Source organism: Ochotona princeps, chromosome 1, assembly GCF_030435755.1.
Source record: "Ochotona princeps isolate mOchPri1 chromosome 1, mOchPri1.hap1, whole genome shotgun sequence".
In the NCBI taxonomy this organism is placed as follows: Eukaryota; Metazoa; Chordata; class Mammalia; order Lagomorpha; family Ochotonidae; genus Ochotona; species Ochotona princeps.
The window spans coordinates 112428551-112446209 of record NC_080832.1 but is presented as its reverse complement, the minus strand read 5'-3'; the positions used below and the strand labels follow the sequence as shown (position 1 = coordinate 112446209).

Below are 17659 nucleotides of genomic sequence, written 5' to 3'. Positions count from 1 at the left end.
CACAGTTCCTCTCATGGAAGTCCAGGTCAGCTTTCATGCATGTATTAGCAGTGGGATGCTGAGATAACTCGGATGGCCGTGGTGACTTGTTCCGTTTCTGTTGCAAGGTTAGCTTCCCGCTGGAGAAGAGAGAACGGGCGGAGCTGCATCGTCCCCAGGCCCTTGTCCTCTCTGCCTCGGGAGTGACTGCCACCAACACACGCCACGCACCGCACTGCAGCTGTCAGGACCTCCAGAGTCTCTTCCGGGCCTTTGCTGCTGCGGAGTTCTTTCATTCCAGTTATGATCGCTTTCCCAAGGTTCCAGGGGGCTTCAGCCTTCTGCACATGCTCTTCCTGCATCATGCCTTCCAGACGGATTCCCGGCCTCCTCAGCCCAGCACCCTCCCTCCCCAGAGACCTAAGGCCTCTCAGGATCTCTGGTCCATCTACTTCACCCAGATTTCCCTGGACTTCGAGGGAACGGAGCACTTCAAAGGCCATGCTTTGAATTTTGTGGCCCCCTTTCCTTTGTCCATTTGGGCCTGCCTCCCGCTCCGCTGGGAACAAGCCCAGGCACAGAAACTCCTTTTAGCCTCCGAGGGCAGGCTGAAGCCGTCGGCCAGCTTCGGCAGTCCCGGCCAGTCTGAAGCCCTGGCCGCTGACTCTGTGCCCCAACAGAGGTCAAAGACTGAGCATGATTTGAAGAGCCTGTCGGGACTTCCTGAGAGTTGGAAAGAAGGCAGCGGGGGTGTGGACAGCAAGAAACCCCTGGCGGAACTCGAGGATGCAGCAGACGTCCACGTGCTTGTGAACTCGCCCACTCATGTCCGCGTGAGGCTTGACCACTACCAGTACTTGGCGCTGCTCCGCCTCAAGGAGGTGCTGCAGGAGCTCCAGGAGCAGCTGGCGAAAGACAAGGAGGCCATGACCGGGTCTCCGCTGCAGAACCAGACCGCTTGCATTGGAGTCCTCTTCCCCAGCGCTGAGGTGGCTCTGCTCATGCAGCCTGCTCCAGGCAGTGTGCATGACACCGACTCTGCGGGTTCGGACACCACCAGCCTCGTAGACTCAGAGCTGTCCCCTTCGGAGGAACAGGAACCGAAGTCTGATGCCTCCTCAGACCGGGGCCCAGCAAGCCCTGAGAGGGTCCTGGAGGACGGTAACATTGGCAGTCAGGAGGCATCCCAGGAGAGGGCACATGGCCACGGGGAACTGCAGGACTCAGGCCCCCTGGCACAGCAGGTGGCAGGGAAGGGTCCTGAGGCTGTTGGGTCGCTACAGGCAAAGACACCAAGCAGAACCCAGGCCTCTAGCTCAACAGCTACTCCGAAACCCCCAGCTGTCAGGGATCCAGCTGTGAATGGACAAGGTGAACTTATCCCCTTGAAGAACATTGAGGGGGAATTGTCCAGTGCCATTCATATGACCAAGGATGCCACCAAGGAGGCTCTGCATGCCACCGTGGACCTCACCAAGGAAGCTGTGTCCCTCACCAAGGATGCCTTCAGTCTGGGAAGAGATCGCATGACCTCCACCATGCACAAGATGCTGTCCCTGCCGCCAGCCAAGTGAGTGTGTCCCTGCCTCTGGCAGCTGTCTCATGGCCTCCTGGTTCTGACCCCCAAGTGCATTTTTAGATTGGCAAGTACCATAGAGTCCAGGACAATGCATGGAATACTTTGTGTAAATGGGCAGCTTTTTTTCTTTCTTTATTTCTTTTAAAAATATTTATTCTTTTTATTGGAAAGGCAGATTTACAGAGAGGAGGAGAGAGAGAGAGAGAGAGAGAGATGTTTCATCCACTGGTTCACTCCCCAAATGGCTGTATTGGTCAGAGCTGAGTCAATCTGAAGCTAGGAGCCAGGAGCTTCTTTTGGGTCTCTTACATGATTGCAGAGTCCCAAAGCTTTGGGCCATCCTCTACTGCTTTCCCAGGCCATCAGCAGGGAGCTGGATGGGAAGTGAAGCAGTGGGGACTTGAACTGGTGCCCATATGGGATCCCACTTGTAGGTGGAGGATTAGTCAATTGAACCATTGCGCCAGCCCTAAAAGGGCAATTTTCAAGCAACATTGATTGCTTAGAATCAGATCATGCTGACTTACTATTACTGATAAAGACGGGCTATGGAGACTAGTAGCACTTGTTGTCTGTCTTACCAGTGGGCTGTTTTGCCATTTCTTGTTCGGTTGGATCTGCATGGCAGCTTCTTCGTAAGGTAGCTGTAGACATTTCTGTCTTGAGCTATGTCTGAGGGAACAGGCCCTCAGGGAGCTAAGCGCATGCGTCGTCCTGACTCTGTATCTTGTAAGCAGAAAAGCTGGGGCCTTAGCTGTTCTGCTGAGCCTTACCAGTGACTGCCAGGGCAAAAGAGAATTTTCATTTCTTGCTTTGACAGTTTTTATTATTTTTATTTCTGTTGAATCCTTAGTGAGAGCTAAGCTCTATGTTAAACCCTGGAGAGACAGTTGTGGGTAAGGAGAGAACCACTGAAATGGACAGTGTAGAGAGTGGAGAGTATGGATTTTTGTTTTCATGGTTGCCTGTAGTTTTAGGAAAGATAATAAAAACTTAGGGAAATCTTTGCTGAAACACGTTGTGGTTTACAGTCTGGGGTGTGAAAAACAGTGATTTTAGAGCTGTTGTCTAGATGAAACTTCTCCAGTAGGTCCCTCAGCAGCGCCTGGGGTGTGCCAGTACCGCTGTGACAGCCAACCAAATGGCAAGAGGAGAGAAAAAGGTGAAGGAGTGAATGTTACTTTTGTGCTGGCTGCTCTCTGTGTGTAAGGCGCTGTCCTACCCCCTGAATCCCTCCAGCAGCCGCCTAAGGTGGCTCCCAGTGTTGCGCCCCACCGCTCCTGTTTTACGCAGGAAGCAGAGGCTCAGAGCACCAGCAGTTGGCTCATGATCCTGCAGCTGGGCAGTGGTGATCCAGAGGCTGACCGCTTGCCTGGGCACCTGCTCAGCAGTGTGCTGCTGCCTGTCGCAAAAGGAGAGAGGCAGGGAGCTGGGCAGAGGAGAGGTGACAAGGAGGACACAGAGGTGTGGGCTGCCCACTTGTTGAAGACAGCAGTAAGGCTCTCCAGACTGCCCACGCTACTGGCTTGTCGCAGTCCCCCATCTCCTGGACAGCTTTGTGGTGATCAGATTGCCGGCCGCCCACTTCCCTTGAGCGTGTGGTTAATCCCGTCACTCTCACTTCTCCGAAGGCGTCTTCTCTTTGTTCTGGGCTGTTTTCTTCTTCCTTTGATCCTAGAAATGGAAATGCTCCATAAGGCTGCACCATCCATATTCTGATCACTTTTGTCATACTGCTGTTTTTTTTTTAAAATGATAGGACTGTGTTGCATCCATTGTGCTGTCAGTGTAGGAAGTGGAAGAATAGAGAAGATCACTAACAGTGATACCTTCCAGAAAAAGTCACTAGTTATGTACAGGTCAATTGTCTTCCAGTTTTTATATACTTGTATAATATTTGTGTGTTTGTATGAATGCTTGTATGTATTTATGCATTTAATATACAGAATGTTTTTTGAAACAAAAATTATTTCTATAGTATTACATCTTGCTTTATTCACTTAACGTTTTATTGTGAATATTTCCCTCTCCATTTATTGCATTCTTACAGATGGTTGTGTTTATAATTCATTCATCCATTCCACTGTTTGTGAATCATTTAGTCTTTTTCCAGTTTTTCTCAGGTAGAACCAGTGCTTTGTTAAATGCTCTTGCTTATGTGATCAGCATCTTTTTGCATATGATGCATATATAAACATGTATTTTACATATGAATAAAAACCTAGAAGTGAAATTTTGGGTCAATAGCAGCAAACATCTTTAAAGTTTTTGCTGAATTTATCAGCTTTTGTACCAGTCTGTGCTTTTGAATACTTTCTCCCTAGATTGTTTTATCCCTGTCTTCACGTCATAGTCTATATTTTCAGTTCTAACCTTGTCCTGTTACCATGTTCTTTATTTAAAGCTACCTACTAGACATGGCTCCACGTAGATTTCCCAAGGTGCTTCAGCCTCACAAAGAGAAAATTAAATTCCTGGAGTGAGAGCCGGTGATGAAGGTGCCATCTGGCATCAGAATCCCTGGTCTTGGTGCTGGATCCGGCTCCCGCCTGCAGACCCTACGAGGCAGGTCAATGAATCAGTCAGTCAATCAACTAGCCAATTAATCTTTGGTCAGAACAAAACAAAGCAACACAAAGCTAAATTCTTTATCCCTTCTTTTTGATTATAACATTCACCTGTTCATCCAAGTGCTACATTTTAGCTGTCTGCCTCAAGCTCATTTGTTGTGTGCTAACTGAATTCCTCTATCAGTGGCTCACAAATTTTAATGTGCGTGGGAATGCCTAGAAGGCGCGGAGAGCGAGCACAGCACCCGCCTGCAGTTCCGTATTCAGTAGTCACACATATTTGTGAGAATCTGCTTTTCTAAAAAACTGTTGATGCTACTGCTGCTGCCAGGACCACATTTCAAGGCCACTGCCTTAGGGAATCTCACATCAGTGTTGCCCATGTCTTCCCACAGGTGCACTGTTTTAGTGAATTACTGATTGCTGCTGGAGGTCTTTCCCTCTCTAGCTGGTCTGAAAAAGCCGAGGCTGATTTCCTAAAACACAGGAGTGATTTTGTCAGTTCCCAACTCCAGAACCTTTACTCTGCTTCCTTCTCCCCCTGGAGTTCAGGGTTAAACTTCTTGGTGGGGCATAATCAGTTATAGTATAACCATATGGCATTTTGTAGTTTTCAAAACATTTCTTAAATAATCTCACTTAAAATATTAATTCTTTATTTGAAATTCAGAATTACAAAGAGGTAAGGAGAGACAGAGACTTTCCATCTTCTGATTTACTCCCCAAGTGGCAGCAAGTGGCTGGAGCCGGGCCAAGCTGAAGCCTGGAGCTTTTTCTAGGTTCCCCATGTGGATGCAGGGGCCCAAGCACTTGGACCTATCTTGTACTACTTTCCCCAGGCACATCAGCAGGGAGCTGAATCGCAGCTGAAGCAGCTGGATCAGAAACTGGTGCACAAAAGGGGTGGCAGGCAGCCTCTTTTGGCTCTGTCATACCACAATGCTGGTCCCGGTAGGAAATGTTTTATGCAAGGTTTTCTGTAATCCGGCTGTGGCCCAAGTGAATAAATACTTAATGAGAAGTTAGGAAACTTGGTAATTGCCTGGTAGTTGCACCTGTAGGTATGAGCTTGGGTTGGTTTGTTTATTAGTTGAGTTAGAAAGACAGCAAAGGCATCCTCCTGCTGTGCTAGGCCTTTCTAACTGTATCTTTTGCTGCTCTTATCAGCAGAAACTGTGCTGCAGCATGGCCAGGTCCTTCCTCATCTCTGAGGGTGCATTTTGTTTCTGGGTGTGTGGGTGGGTGGGTGTGTGGTGTGTATGTGTTCCCTGTAGAATGTCTCCCCCTGCCTCCCCCACCTCAGTCCTTCAAGTGTGGTGTGCTTTCACACAGCCGTTCCCTATCCCCTTCTCATTAGCCTCTGAATTGTGTGGCTGACTCCCATGTAAAGTAATGCACTTACAACTCCCCTCTCTCCTAATGGAGTTGGATTGTTTGAGACAGAAAGTATACCTGTCTCAGTGTGCCCACCCCCACTGCTCCCTCATGCCTGGTAGGGAGCCTCGCCATACAGAAGCTATTCAATAAATATGAAGGGCTTCAGAAAGTTCATGGAAAATGTAATTAAAAAGATTCTGTGTTTCCCAGGAACTTTTTGAAGCCCTCTTGTACTTACAGAATGAATACAAGTGGTTTCAGGTGCCATTCAGCCATTTGTCAGCACCAGGGTCTCTACTGTAGGTAGAATGACGCTGAATAAGTGTGATATTTAATGTTAATCATTTATGCCCAAGTAAGAGGCTCCAGAAAAGCCAACAGTTGAAAAATGACTTCATCCCTTTAGTCGCGGGAGCTGGAGGACAAGTGTAAACTGTGTGAGCCAAGGAGGAAGGGGGTGGGAGCACACAGGCACATCTAAAGGCCCATCTGTGCTCCCTGTTTTTTTCCCAGCAGGGAGCCGATGGGCAGGACTGAGGAGGGACTGGCAGCCCCAGCGAGTGGGGGCGCTGCCCGCCTGCGGTTTTTCTCCATGAAGAGGACAGTGTCTCAACAGTCATTCGACGGAGTCTCCTTGGATAGCAGTGGCCCCGAAGACCGGATTTCAGTGGACAGTGATGGCAGTGACAGCTTTGTGATGCTCCTGGAGGCTGGTATGTGGCAACAGAACCCGACAGGGCTGCAGGGGCCAGGGTCAGGAGGAGCCAAGACTGCCTACCGCAGGCATTCTCACAGTCAAAACAAGCCAGGATGTTTGAGTGGATTTGTTGTGATTGCCTTTATTTCTATATCCTAGATTGTTGCTTATTTGTGATCTGTATCACAGAAATATTTAAATCAGATTTTAGCTGCAGCAATATAATTAGTTTGTGGTTGGTTTCAGTTTTGAGTAGTATAGTTGAATTTTTGTTTTCACTTTTTATTGGACAGGAAATATGAGCTTTTTGTCTGTTGACAGGAACAAGTAACTTTTAAAAATTAAATCAATTCAACTGTGAAGTTACATTGAGGTTTAAGCTTATTGAAATAAACTCTTAAAGGATCCCTTAATATGATCCGAAGAGTGAATGTGTGTGTTTTAATTGGATATTGACAAATTATGATGGTATATACGTGGGATACCAAGTGCTGCTGTATGTATACAATCTGTAATTTTTGATTCAAGCAAGCGTATTCATCATTTCCAAACACTTCTCATTTATTCTTCATGTCTAGTTAGAGCATTGTGACCTCTGACCTACATCTCCCCATCTCTCCCGTTCCCCAAACCCTGGTAACCACCAGGCTGCTCTCTGCTTCTGTATGCTCAGTTGCTTTATGCTGGGGTTGAAGACGGACAGGTAGATTTTGTCTTTCTGTGCCTGATTTATGATATTTAGTATAATGTCCTCCAAACTTACCCATGTTGGGGGCAAATGATAGGCTTTCCTTCTTTTTTTTTTCAAAGTGACTATTATTGTATATTTTCTTTCTCAAAATTATATTGATTTCAAACTTCTGTTTTTTATTTGAAATAGCGAGTTGGGGAATAGAGAGAGAGATGAAGAGAGAGAAAAGTGAGGAAGCGAGAGAGAGAGAGGGAAGGAGGAAGTTCTCTGGTTTAGTTCAAATGCTGAGGCTGGGCCAGAGCAAGACTGGGAGCCCGGTGGTCCACATGGAGGGGAGAGGGCAGGGGCTTCAGTGCTTGAGCCATCACTGCTGCCTGCCAGGGTACTCATGAGCAGGAAGCTGGAACTGGCAAGCAGGGGCTCAAGCCTAAGCTTTCTGTTGTGGGATTCAGGTACTGCAAGTGGAGTTTTAAAAAAAATTATTTATCAGGCAGAGTTAAAAAGAGACAGAGAAATCTTCTGTCTACTGGTTCTGTTGCTTCACCCCCAAATGTTCAACACGACCAGAGCTAGGCCAGCATGAAGCCAGGAACTTTACTGGCGTCTCCTGCATGGTTCAGGGGTCCAAGCATTTGGGCCATCTCGGGCTGCTTTGCCAGGCTGTAAACAGGGAGGTGGATCAGAAGTGAAGCAGCTGGACTCCAGCCTGTCCCCATATGGGATGCTGGTACCTCTTTGTGGGCTTTCCCTGCCACGCCATGGCACCAGTACCTCCAAGTAGCATCTTAACCATGATACCAAAAGTGTGTCCGTACCACATTTTTTTTTGAAGATTTATTTTCTTTTTATTAGAAAGTCAGATATAAAGAGAGGAGGAGAGACAGAGAGAAAGATCTTCTGTCCATTGATTCACTCCCCAAGCAATGACTGGAGCTGAGCCGATCTGAAGCCAGGAGCCCGGAGCCTCTTCCGGGTCTTGCAAATGGGTGCAGGGTCCCAAGGCTTTGTGCTGTTCTCAGCTGCTTTACCAGGTCACAAGCAGGACATGGAATGGGGAGCAGGGAGCTGAGTAGGAAGTGGGGCTGCTGGGATTAGAACTGGCACCCATATGGGATCCCGGGTATGCAAGACGAGGACTTTAGCCACTAGGCTACCATGCTGGGCCCCCTACCACATTTCTTTCACCATTCATTGGTTGATGGATACCTGCATTTATTTCATAACTTGGCTATGTGGATAATGCTGTAATAAACACAGGAGTACAGATGCCTCTAGACACACTGATTTCAAATCCTTTGGATGTATAGTCAGAAGTAGGATTATTGAATCATACAGTGACTCTAATTTTAGTTTTTTTTGAGGTATGTCTGTGCTGTTTGCAATAATAATTCTACTAAATTTACATTCCTGCTTTGGCTCAATTGGCTAATCCTCTGCCTGCAAATGCCAGCATCCCATATGGGTGCTGATGAGTGTCCCAGCTGCTCCACTTCCCCTCCAGCTCTCTCCTTATGGTCTGGAAAGCAGTAGAGGATGGTCTAAAGCCATGGGACCATGCACTCACATGGGAGACCCAGAAGAAGCTCCTGGCTCCTGGCTTCAGATTGGCTCAACTCTGGCTGTTGTGGTCATTTGTGAGTGAAGTTTAGCAGATGGAGGATCTCTCTCTCTCTCTCCTCTCTGTAAAATCTGCCTTTCAAATAAAAGTAAATAATTTTTTTTAAAATAAAAAGCTTATATTCTCTCAGCATTGCATAGGGTTTACTTTTCTCTATGTCCTTTATTGTTACTCTTCATTTTTTTTGATAATAGACATTTTTACAGGTGTGACATATTGTGGTTGTAATTTAAGAGAATGGGTGGCATGTAGCCATGGAGCATGTATAATATTGTTATTTTTTACTTCTTTTTAAAAAAGATTGATTTATTCTTTTTTTTTTTAAGATTTATTCATTTTATTACAGCCAGATATACAGAAAGGAGGAGAGACAGAGAGGAAGATCTTCCGTCCGATGATTCACTCCCCATGTGAGCCGCAACGGGCTGATGCGCGCTGATCCGAAGCTGGGAACCTGGAACCTCTTCCGGGTCTCCCACGCGGGTGCAGTGTCCCAATGCATTGGGCCGTCCTCGACTGCTTTCCCAGGCCACAAGCAGGGAGCTGGATGGGAAGTGGAGCTGCTGGGATTAGAACCAGCGCCCATATGGGATCCCGGGGCTTTCAAGGCGAGGACTTTAGCCACTAGGCCATGCCACCGGGCCCCAAGATTGATTTATTCTTATTGGAAAGGCAGATATACAAAGAGGAGGAGAGACAGAGATAAAGATCTTCATCTGCTGGTTCACTCCTCAAGTGGCTGCAATGGCTGGAGCTGAGCTGATCCAAAGCCAGGAGCCAGGAGCCTCTTCTGGGTCTCCCACGTGGGTGCAGGGTCCCAAGGCTTTGGGCTGTCCTTCATTGCTTTCTCAGGCCACAAGCAGGGAGCTGGATGGGAAGTGGAGCAGCAGGGCTAAAACTGGTGCCCATATGGGATCCTGGTGCTTGCAAAGAGAGGACTTTAGCCGCTAGGCTACCATGCCAGGGTTTCAAGGAAATTTTCAGATATATATTGCAGTAGACAGAATCGAGTAGTGGCTCCTCACACACCTGTTACCCAGCTGCAGCATGGAGAATTCACATTGTTTTATGGACCCTGCCTGCTTCTCGTAATATCTTAAAGTGAATTCCAAGCATACCCATTTGTTCATAAGTATTTTCAAGTTGTATGTTGCTGGAAAATAGACTGAAAACTTGAAAAAAATCATGGGGTACCTAGGAAGCTTACCATCTTATCCATTTTTAAGTGTGTGGTTGAGAGGCGTGAGGGACACCATTGCTGTGCAGCCACTACACGCACGTTCTGCAGGACTCGTCCCATGGTACAGAACTGCAGCTCTGCCCACTAAGCACTCACTCACCGTTCCTTCCCTCCTCTGGCCCCGGCAGCCACCCTCTCGCTTTCTGTCTGCAGATTTCATTGTCTTAGGTTCCTCATTTAAATGGAGTCATACAGTATAGCTTTTCCATTTATGACAGATTTTATTCTAGTTGGTGTAATGTTCTCAGGCAAATGTCAGAATTTTTTTTCTGAGGCTGAAGAAAGTTCCGTAGTGTGTGTGTGTGTGTGTGTGTGTGTGTATGATATTTTGTGTACAAGTTTGACATTCAGTGGAAACTTGGGTTGTATTCTATTTATAGGTTTGTTGAAATGCGACCAAAAATCATCATCATGGTTTTAAAACTTAAAAGTAATCAGAAATGCCACCATGGCATCCTATACATAATAATATATATGTGCTAAGGGTAAAATTTAAAAGCAGTTTTTAAGACATAATAACTCGTTAATGTCATCAAATATATAGTCTTCAAATTTCTCTTTGTCTCATAAATATTTTATGTTGATTGTAATTATTTTTGAAGTGACATTTCTGACTCACAAACTGTCTTATCATCTTTCTCATGCAGAGTCCGGTCGAGACTCTGTACCACCAGGGCCACTTCCCAACGTTTCTGATGATGCTGGTGTTCAGGGCAGCCCTGTCGTAGAGAATTCTGGCCAAGGCTCGTCGGAAGCCAACACTTCTGCCTCACCCAGTAGGGAAGACCTCATCCTTCAGCCGGTCAGCTGCTGAGCCTTATTCCCTGCATGCAGAGGGCTGGCACTGGGCTGGACACCCGAGACTCAGAGCTAAGACAATCTCCTTTGACAGGTCTCAGTCCTGGTCCTGAAGGTGCATGAGGTGACTCTGGGGCTTGAGGTATGCGGTGAGGACCTGACTATTGCCCTGCAAGCAGAGGAACTGGCCCTCCAGCAGCTGGGCACCGTGGGACTCTGGCAGTTCCTGCACGGGCAGTGCCCAGGTGAGGCTAGTAGCTGTGCCAGGAGGGCTGAGGGGATTCATCTAGGGCAACCATCGGTAACTGACACCTGCCACTGTCTGTGCTCAAAGGGACAGCTGTTCTAGTGCACGTCCTTGGTCTTTGTCACTCGCAGCCATCAGAAGAAGGGGAAGCTCCAGCAGTGCTTCTATGTTGCAAGGAGCCTCTGTGAGCTCTTTCCCAGGCTTGGCTGTCCCTCGGCTGTTGCCCTTCCTCCCTGCCCAGTACTCCTGGAGCTTCTGTGGGGACAGTGTGCACCTCTTCACATTTGTGGCTGCCAATTTGAAACTGTATCTGGTATGGAATCAGTTCCATCCTATCATGTTAAGGATTCATTTCAACTGTATACATAAGCAAAAAAAACCAACAACAACAACAACAACAAAAACCTGGGCTCATGTTAACATGCTTCATTAAAAGTCAATTTCAAAAGTACCGAGCAGATATTAAAGATTGTTTACAAAGTGCATACAAAGCATAAGATGATAATGCCGTGACTGCCTGCCTCCTGCACTGACTGTAATAAATGTGACGGTACCCTTCCTGACCTTTGAAGTCCCTGAATTTGCTCTCCGGGACCTCTCCCTGTTGCTCACCTGGCCTGTTAGGTCACTATCCTCAGTTCTGTGTTTATTATATCCTTTTCCTTTACTTTATAATTTTTTCCATGTGTGTTTCTCCAAATGTATTAAGTAGCTTTACAGGTTTTTTAGTTTTTCTAAAAAGAACTATAACCTATAGTTTTTGTGATTGGTTTCTTTCATGAGACACAATATTCTTGAAATTCTCACAAGGTGTTAATTTACTCGTTCAATCTTATTACCACATCACAGTCTATTATATAAATATGGTACTTTTTGCCTTTTTAATTGAAATATAATTTTCATAGTATAAACTTCACTCATTTTAAGTGTGCAAGTTGATGCATTTTATTGAATTTACTGAGTTGTGACCCAAGCTTCAGTAACTCTCCAGCAACTCCCATTGGCTCTTGTACTCAGTACTCTTACCTACTTCTCCAGACCCCTGGGATGTTTCTAGGTGTTTCCTGATTTCAGAGAAGTTGCTGGAAATAGCCTTGTGCATGTCTCCTGACACGCAACATTGCAGAGCTTCTCCGGGATATTCCTGAGGTTATAATTTCTAGATCATTTCTCTAGGAACAGGTTTCACTTTACTAAGAAAAGTAAGGCCAGATTGTTTCCCAAAATGATGGTACCAATTTTTGCATTTCCCGAAATACATGGGTTGTTCCATGTACTTGGCTAAGCCTGAGGTTGTTCTTTATGGAATTTTGGAGAGATCAGCATAGATCCTACTTGCTTAGTTCTATCAAGCAAGAGATGAGGAACCTAAGACTTTTGTACCAAATGGAAGAGACATAGAAATTAATAGAATCTTTCCTTGGCCAGGAGCCCAGTCAGACTCACAGCAAGGTCTGCTTTTCATTGACCCTTAATCTCTGTTCCCCCAGAAAAAGCATTATACCAAAGTATATAAGCCACAGACTTTGTGGTCAGCCCGCCCAGCTTTAAATCCTGTAACTTCGGCCAACTTACTCTCTGCAACCTAGTTTGTTCACCTATGAGATGGTGGTGATGAGCATTCTTTAGGCATAAGGTTGCTGTGAACATTACATGAAAAGCGCTTAACTCAGTTACTAGCTGTTAATTCATGAATCTTCTTCTTATATTCCTTTTGCTAGGCCCAAGCGTCCAGGAGGCCAGCCCAAAGTCTGATCACCTTGGACCAGCGGTGGGCCTCCGCTTCGAGGTGGGGCCTGGTGCAGCCGTTCATTCCCCTCTGGCCACACAGAATGGCTTCCTGCATTTCTTGCTTCAAGGCTGTGACCTTGAGCTGCTCACTTCAGTGCTGAATGGCCTGGGGCCCTTCTTGGAGGATGAGGAGATCCCAGTGGTGGTCCCCATGCAGATTGAGTTCCTGAACTCCAGCGTCACCCTAAAGGTAAGAGGATCCTGTGGGTTTAGCCCTCGACCTTGTACAGCAGGGAATTGTAGCAGCGACAGCTGTTCACCTTTTCCCTTGTGGTAAGAGGGTCAGGTAAGGACATGCATGTTAGCATTTCTGTGTTTTGTTCGTGTGGAAATAAATGTGTGTGGCTCTCAAGGCAGTCTGAGTACAGGTGAGAGACCTTGTCTCTAAATGCATTCTTGTCCCTGGCACCCCTCATCACTGCAGGCAAGCCCTCAGCCTATCCCAGCTTCAGTTTTACCAGCCGTAGTTAAGGGAGAGACTGTTGGTCTCTCTTACCTTGCAAAAATATGTGTCACAACAAAAGCACAAAACTGCTCTGAGCTGAATGGTAGAAGGCACAGTTGCATTGCCTAACTGTAGTAAGCTGTCTAGAGGTGTCATATGCTTTCCCACTCTCCCCTAGGATGATATTCCGCCCATCTACCCAACGTCGCCAGGCCCGCTCCCCATTACTGTGGCCCTGGAGCATGTTGTGCTAAAGCGGGGTGACGATGGTGTGTTCCACTTGGGCGGTGAGTTGTGCTTCCCAGCCTCTTGGCCCCTGCCTTTTGTCTCCTCTAAGTGAACAGACAACAGCTGGCAAGTGGCCGGTGGTGGCGGCGGCACTTTGTCACTTGAAACTTTCACTTTTTTTCCAGCCACTGCTCAGGACAGACCACCAACAGAAGTACCTGAAAGTGAGAAGCAGCAACCCCGCAAAGAACAGGTGTTTTTGATATCCACAGGAGAGGTTTTTGGACAGCAGGTGAGGCCCTAACTGAACAGCACCTCCCCCATAAGCCCTTAGGGACTATAATTCTGGAAGCAGGAGAACCCTGAGGGCTGAAAAGGTGGCTTGTGCCATGTATAGCTGGCAGTCTTGGCTCCTGTTACCTGGTAGCAGTTTCTAGGAGTACTAACCAGTAAGTGAGGAGCTAGAAGCAATAGGTTGCTTGATCGTAGAGTCCTCCTGTTGGTGTTCATGTAAGAGGAGAATGCCAGAGTGAGAAGTACCTCTTAGATCTGGTTGAGTTCTCCTGATCATTGGCTTAACTTATAGATTATTCTGCTTGAATTATTTCTTTATTACCCTGACTGGTTGTTGTTGCAAGGTGGTATTACCATGTACATTAACTGTGAATGACTCATTTTTTCTCAGGTGAAAGAACTGCCCACCCTACAAAAGGAACTTATAGAAACCAAACAAGCACTGGCCAATGCCAACCAAGATAAAGAAAGACTTCTTCAGGAGATTAGGAAATATAACCCCCTCTTTGAGCTCTGATGGCAGTGGCTCAGCCATCTGCGCCAGGGAGAGAAATCACCAGCAATAGCACCATCTAGGACAGAAGGCCCACCTGGTGTCAAGTCCATCTGCCGTGGATGTCAGAGCAAGTGAGGGTGGGTGTTCAGCCACTCCTCAGGGGTGTGCTTCTCACCTATTGTTGTAACTGGGATGAAGGACAGGGCGAAGGACGGCCATATCCCAGGACGCATGGGTGGCTCACACACCATGCCTTGCCTGTATAAAGCCTTTTGGCCTTCTGGTTACTAGGTGGAATCTTCTTCACACTGTACGGCCATTTCACATCCTAATTTCATGTCAGAGATATTTGCTACCTTTGCAGCCTGTGTGAACAAGTGGAAAGTACCCACCTCCCCAGTTGCCCACAGAGCCACCAAAGAGTCCACGTCCCAGAGCTTCCTGTGGCAGGCCTGAGAAGTCCTTGACTTAAGCTTTAGACCTTGTAGTAGAGAGGAACAGGAAGTAGTCTCACGAGGGGGTCTGGGGAGCAGGAAGGGCATACGACTAAAGGGGACCAGCACTTTGCCTTTTTTTGGACAGGGAACCAATGCCTGTCATCTTGGTGGAGGGTCGGGCTTCCTGTTACACTTTCATCATCATGGTGCTGAGGTGGAAAGCAAACAGCAGTAGCTCAGTTCTCTCTGTTAAACACAGTGTTTGCAATTTTAATCAAGGAAACGTTCTCCCAGGCTGGGCTGGGCTGGGCTGGGGTAGAGCTCAACAGGGAAACTTGAATCTACACTCCCTCCACTTACCTACCTAGAGACCCATCCTTCTCCCACAACTGCACCTGAGGGCTTGTCTATTGTTCTTTCTGGGTCCCTGACACATCTGTGTTCTCAGCACTGGGGTTTGGCAACAGTGCTCTCCTTAGCGCTTGGTGCTTTGGAAGCTAAAAATGTGTTTTATGTATACACATGGTAACATGTTGCTTCTTATCTCCTTCTCATTCAAAATCATGTGATTTTGACTTATATAAACCCTTACGTAAAACCCTTAACCTTTCTGGGTTTTGTCCCATCCCCAGAGAAGTTATTTCCCCTCTTTTTCCTGTCTCTCCGTTTCACCCATGCTGCTCTGTGATACACTCCAAGCTGCACTGATTGGACAGAAAGTTCATCGGCTAATACCTTGACTAGCCAAGATGGTAAAATAGTGATTTAAGTGAAGTCAGTAAAGTCTTAAACATACATGACCTGAAGGAAATATAAAGTGATTTCTTTCATAGGTTATCATGCTTTGCTTGTATATTCTAGTTCTTTGAGGGTAAAAAAGAAGCAAATATCATGGAGATGAAGAGCTAATATGTTCAGACTTTGAAAGAACTTTTGTCAAGTGTTTTCACTAAAGCAAGTTTTAACACTGTTATTATGGGATTGTGGGACTCTGTCAATGTTTACAAAACAATTTGGAGACTTAGGAATAAAGAAACGTCTTTCTGGAAATAATGTTAACAGGAAGTTTCCAGGGGTTGAGGCTTAGTTCAGTCCTGTTTAAGCTTTGTATAAATGACTTGAAGAGTAGGATTTTATAAGGAAATCTAATGTCACTAAGTTCAGGTAGATTGGAAGAGATTTCAAAATGCAAAATCACAGGAAGGTCATAGCAAACAGGGCTGTGGAAACTCAAAAAAGCAATAGGTGAGGCTCAGCGTCAGAAGTGTGAGGACCACTGAGTGACGCAGCTGTTCAATAGAGAGGGAGCAGGCCCAGCGCGCTGCTGGGAGTCAGAGCCCGCCTGCCCTCTGTGGTCAGCAGGGGACAGCATCCAGAACTGTACCCCTGCAAAGCCCAGGTTCTGTCTTAGTCTAAGTACTGTGTATTTCTAGAAGTTTTATAAAATGGATGGGGAAGGGAGTGAGGGTCCAGAGGATAACGGAAACTACCAGGGGGGAGATGTGCTCCTATGGGAGGACACCTCTTTGAAATGTTGACCATTGTTCTACACAGATGAAAGCCAACGGGAGTGCTCACCAGATACCCAGCGCAGAGTAAGGACTTGGTCCTCAAGAACTGGCTCTGGGGCCCTACCTCACAGCCTTAGGTAAAACAAAGCACTTTCCACAGCAAGTCAGAAAGTTAAGCTTGTTATCCAAGTAGATACAGAAGGTTGAAGAGGAATCCTTGTAGAATGACCTCCAAAAAGTAATTGTAGAAAACTAGGGCTACTTTGTGATATACAACTGAGAGGTATATGCATCCCCCTACAAACTATCCTTTAGAGTGCTTTTGAATGCTCAATCAGGTAGATGACTGGCCCTTCCCAATATGGTGGTTCTGATGTCCCTGAGAAAGCTGGGAGACCCAGTAGCCAGGAAATAGAATTATTCAACCTGAAGCTCCCTGAACTAGTTTAAAATCAAAGCTGTTTCCTTCCTTTCCGTCCTTCCCTCTGGTATCCCTCCATGCAAGGGGAATGTAGAACAGGCATTGCTTTGGTCTACTTAGGGGGAGGCAATACAAATACATCCAGTGAGTTCCAAGGCTTAGCGACCAAGCACAGCCCAGCCTTTTCTGGGTTCTGAAGGAGTCTGGAACTCTTGGCTGTTTGACAGTTGGCAGCTTCGGTCATTGTATGTTTAAGTCCTTCTTTAGGAAATGTGGTGGTAGGGTATTTCATGGGATTTTTGTAAAAATCACATAAAATCTCATATTCCTGCTCACTGGGAGATGAGACTTTCATAATGAACAAATGTGGCCTGGTAGCAATCTCCTCTATAGTAGGAGAAAGTCGTGTCAGCCCCTTGATCCCATTGGATATCTGCCTTGGAGCTGCAAGACTCAGAACAAGAAATAACAAACAATACCTCAAGAAAACGTCTGGGGTGACAGCACCTCTCCGAGGCTTCAGTTGCTGCGTTCAGTCATTTCAGCTGTGAAGCATTTACATCCACGGTACAGGTCTGTAATTTGGATTTCCTGTTTACATGGACGTACTGGGACTGTGCTTAGTGCACGTGAACTTGATTTGAAATCTTCCCTTTATCTGAGTTGTAGGGATGGCTCTTACTATCACATTCTGTTTTCAACTCCTGTTTTAGTTTCTCTGACTTAAGGCAAAAGTAGGTTCTATTCACAGGCTGGCTCGTCTTCTGTGGCTGTTCCAGCTGCCCTCTTATTGCCATAATCTCAACCTGTATGCTTTTCATGGTCCTATAAGAAAGAATTCCTATATGTGGAATACACAGAGGAGTAAACACTATTGGACTTATTTATGTTTGTTTCCTTTTGGGAGAAATGCAGTAGCGGGAAGAAGGCAGTTTTGAAGTGTGGCCACAGTACCACGAGAACTCTCCATTCCCAAAAAAAAACTTTGTGTGAGGGTTTTTTGTTTTGTTTTATTTAGTACATGCTAAAAACATTTGACGTCTGCTGTAGTAAAATTACTAAGTTATGGAAACCAGTGGGTAGCTTACCACACAAGTTAGTGGGATGACACCTCACTGCTTGAGAAGTATCCAAGCTGTCTTCACCGCCCAAGCGTTCAGTCATCACTAAGCATTTCCGTCTGGTGTGGCGCCTTCCTGGCTGTTGTCTGCCTTCTGCCTGAGTGGGTCTCCTCGTTCAC

The 17659-nt window shown here is 46.4% G+C and overlaps 1 protein-coding gene across 2 annotated transcripts in view; it reads left to right on the top strand.

Annotated features, from left to right (window-relative positions):
• BLTP3A (bridge-like lipid transfer protein family member 3A) overlaps positions 1–14337 on the top strand; it is a 73070-nt gene extending 58733 nt beyond the window's left edge. The window contains exons 14-21 of one of the 2 annotated variants that reach the window (XM_058664256.1): positions 108–1549; positions 6022–6218; positions 10399–10553; positions 10644–10794; positions 12518–12777; positions 13211–13319; positions 13446–13552; positions 13946–14337. In XM_058664256.1, the coding sequence (XP_058520239.1) occupies positions 108–1549; positions 6022–6218; positions 10399–10553; positions 10644–10794; positions 12518–12777; positions 13211–13319; positions 13446–13552; positions 13946–14071 (2547 nt within the window). In that variant the 3' untranslated portion in view covers positions 14072–14337. Of the gene's footprint in view, positions 1–107; positions 1550–6018; positions 6219–10398; positions 10554–10643; positions 10795–12517; positions 12778–13210; positions 13320–13445; positions 13553–13945 lie in introns of both variants that reach the window. The other variant, XM_058664253.1, reaches the window with a different exon arrangement.
• The last annotated feature ends 3322 nt before the right edge of the window (positions 14338–17659 follow it).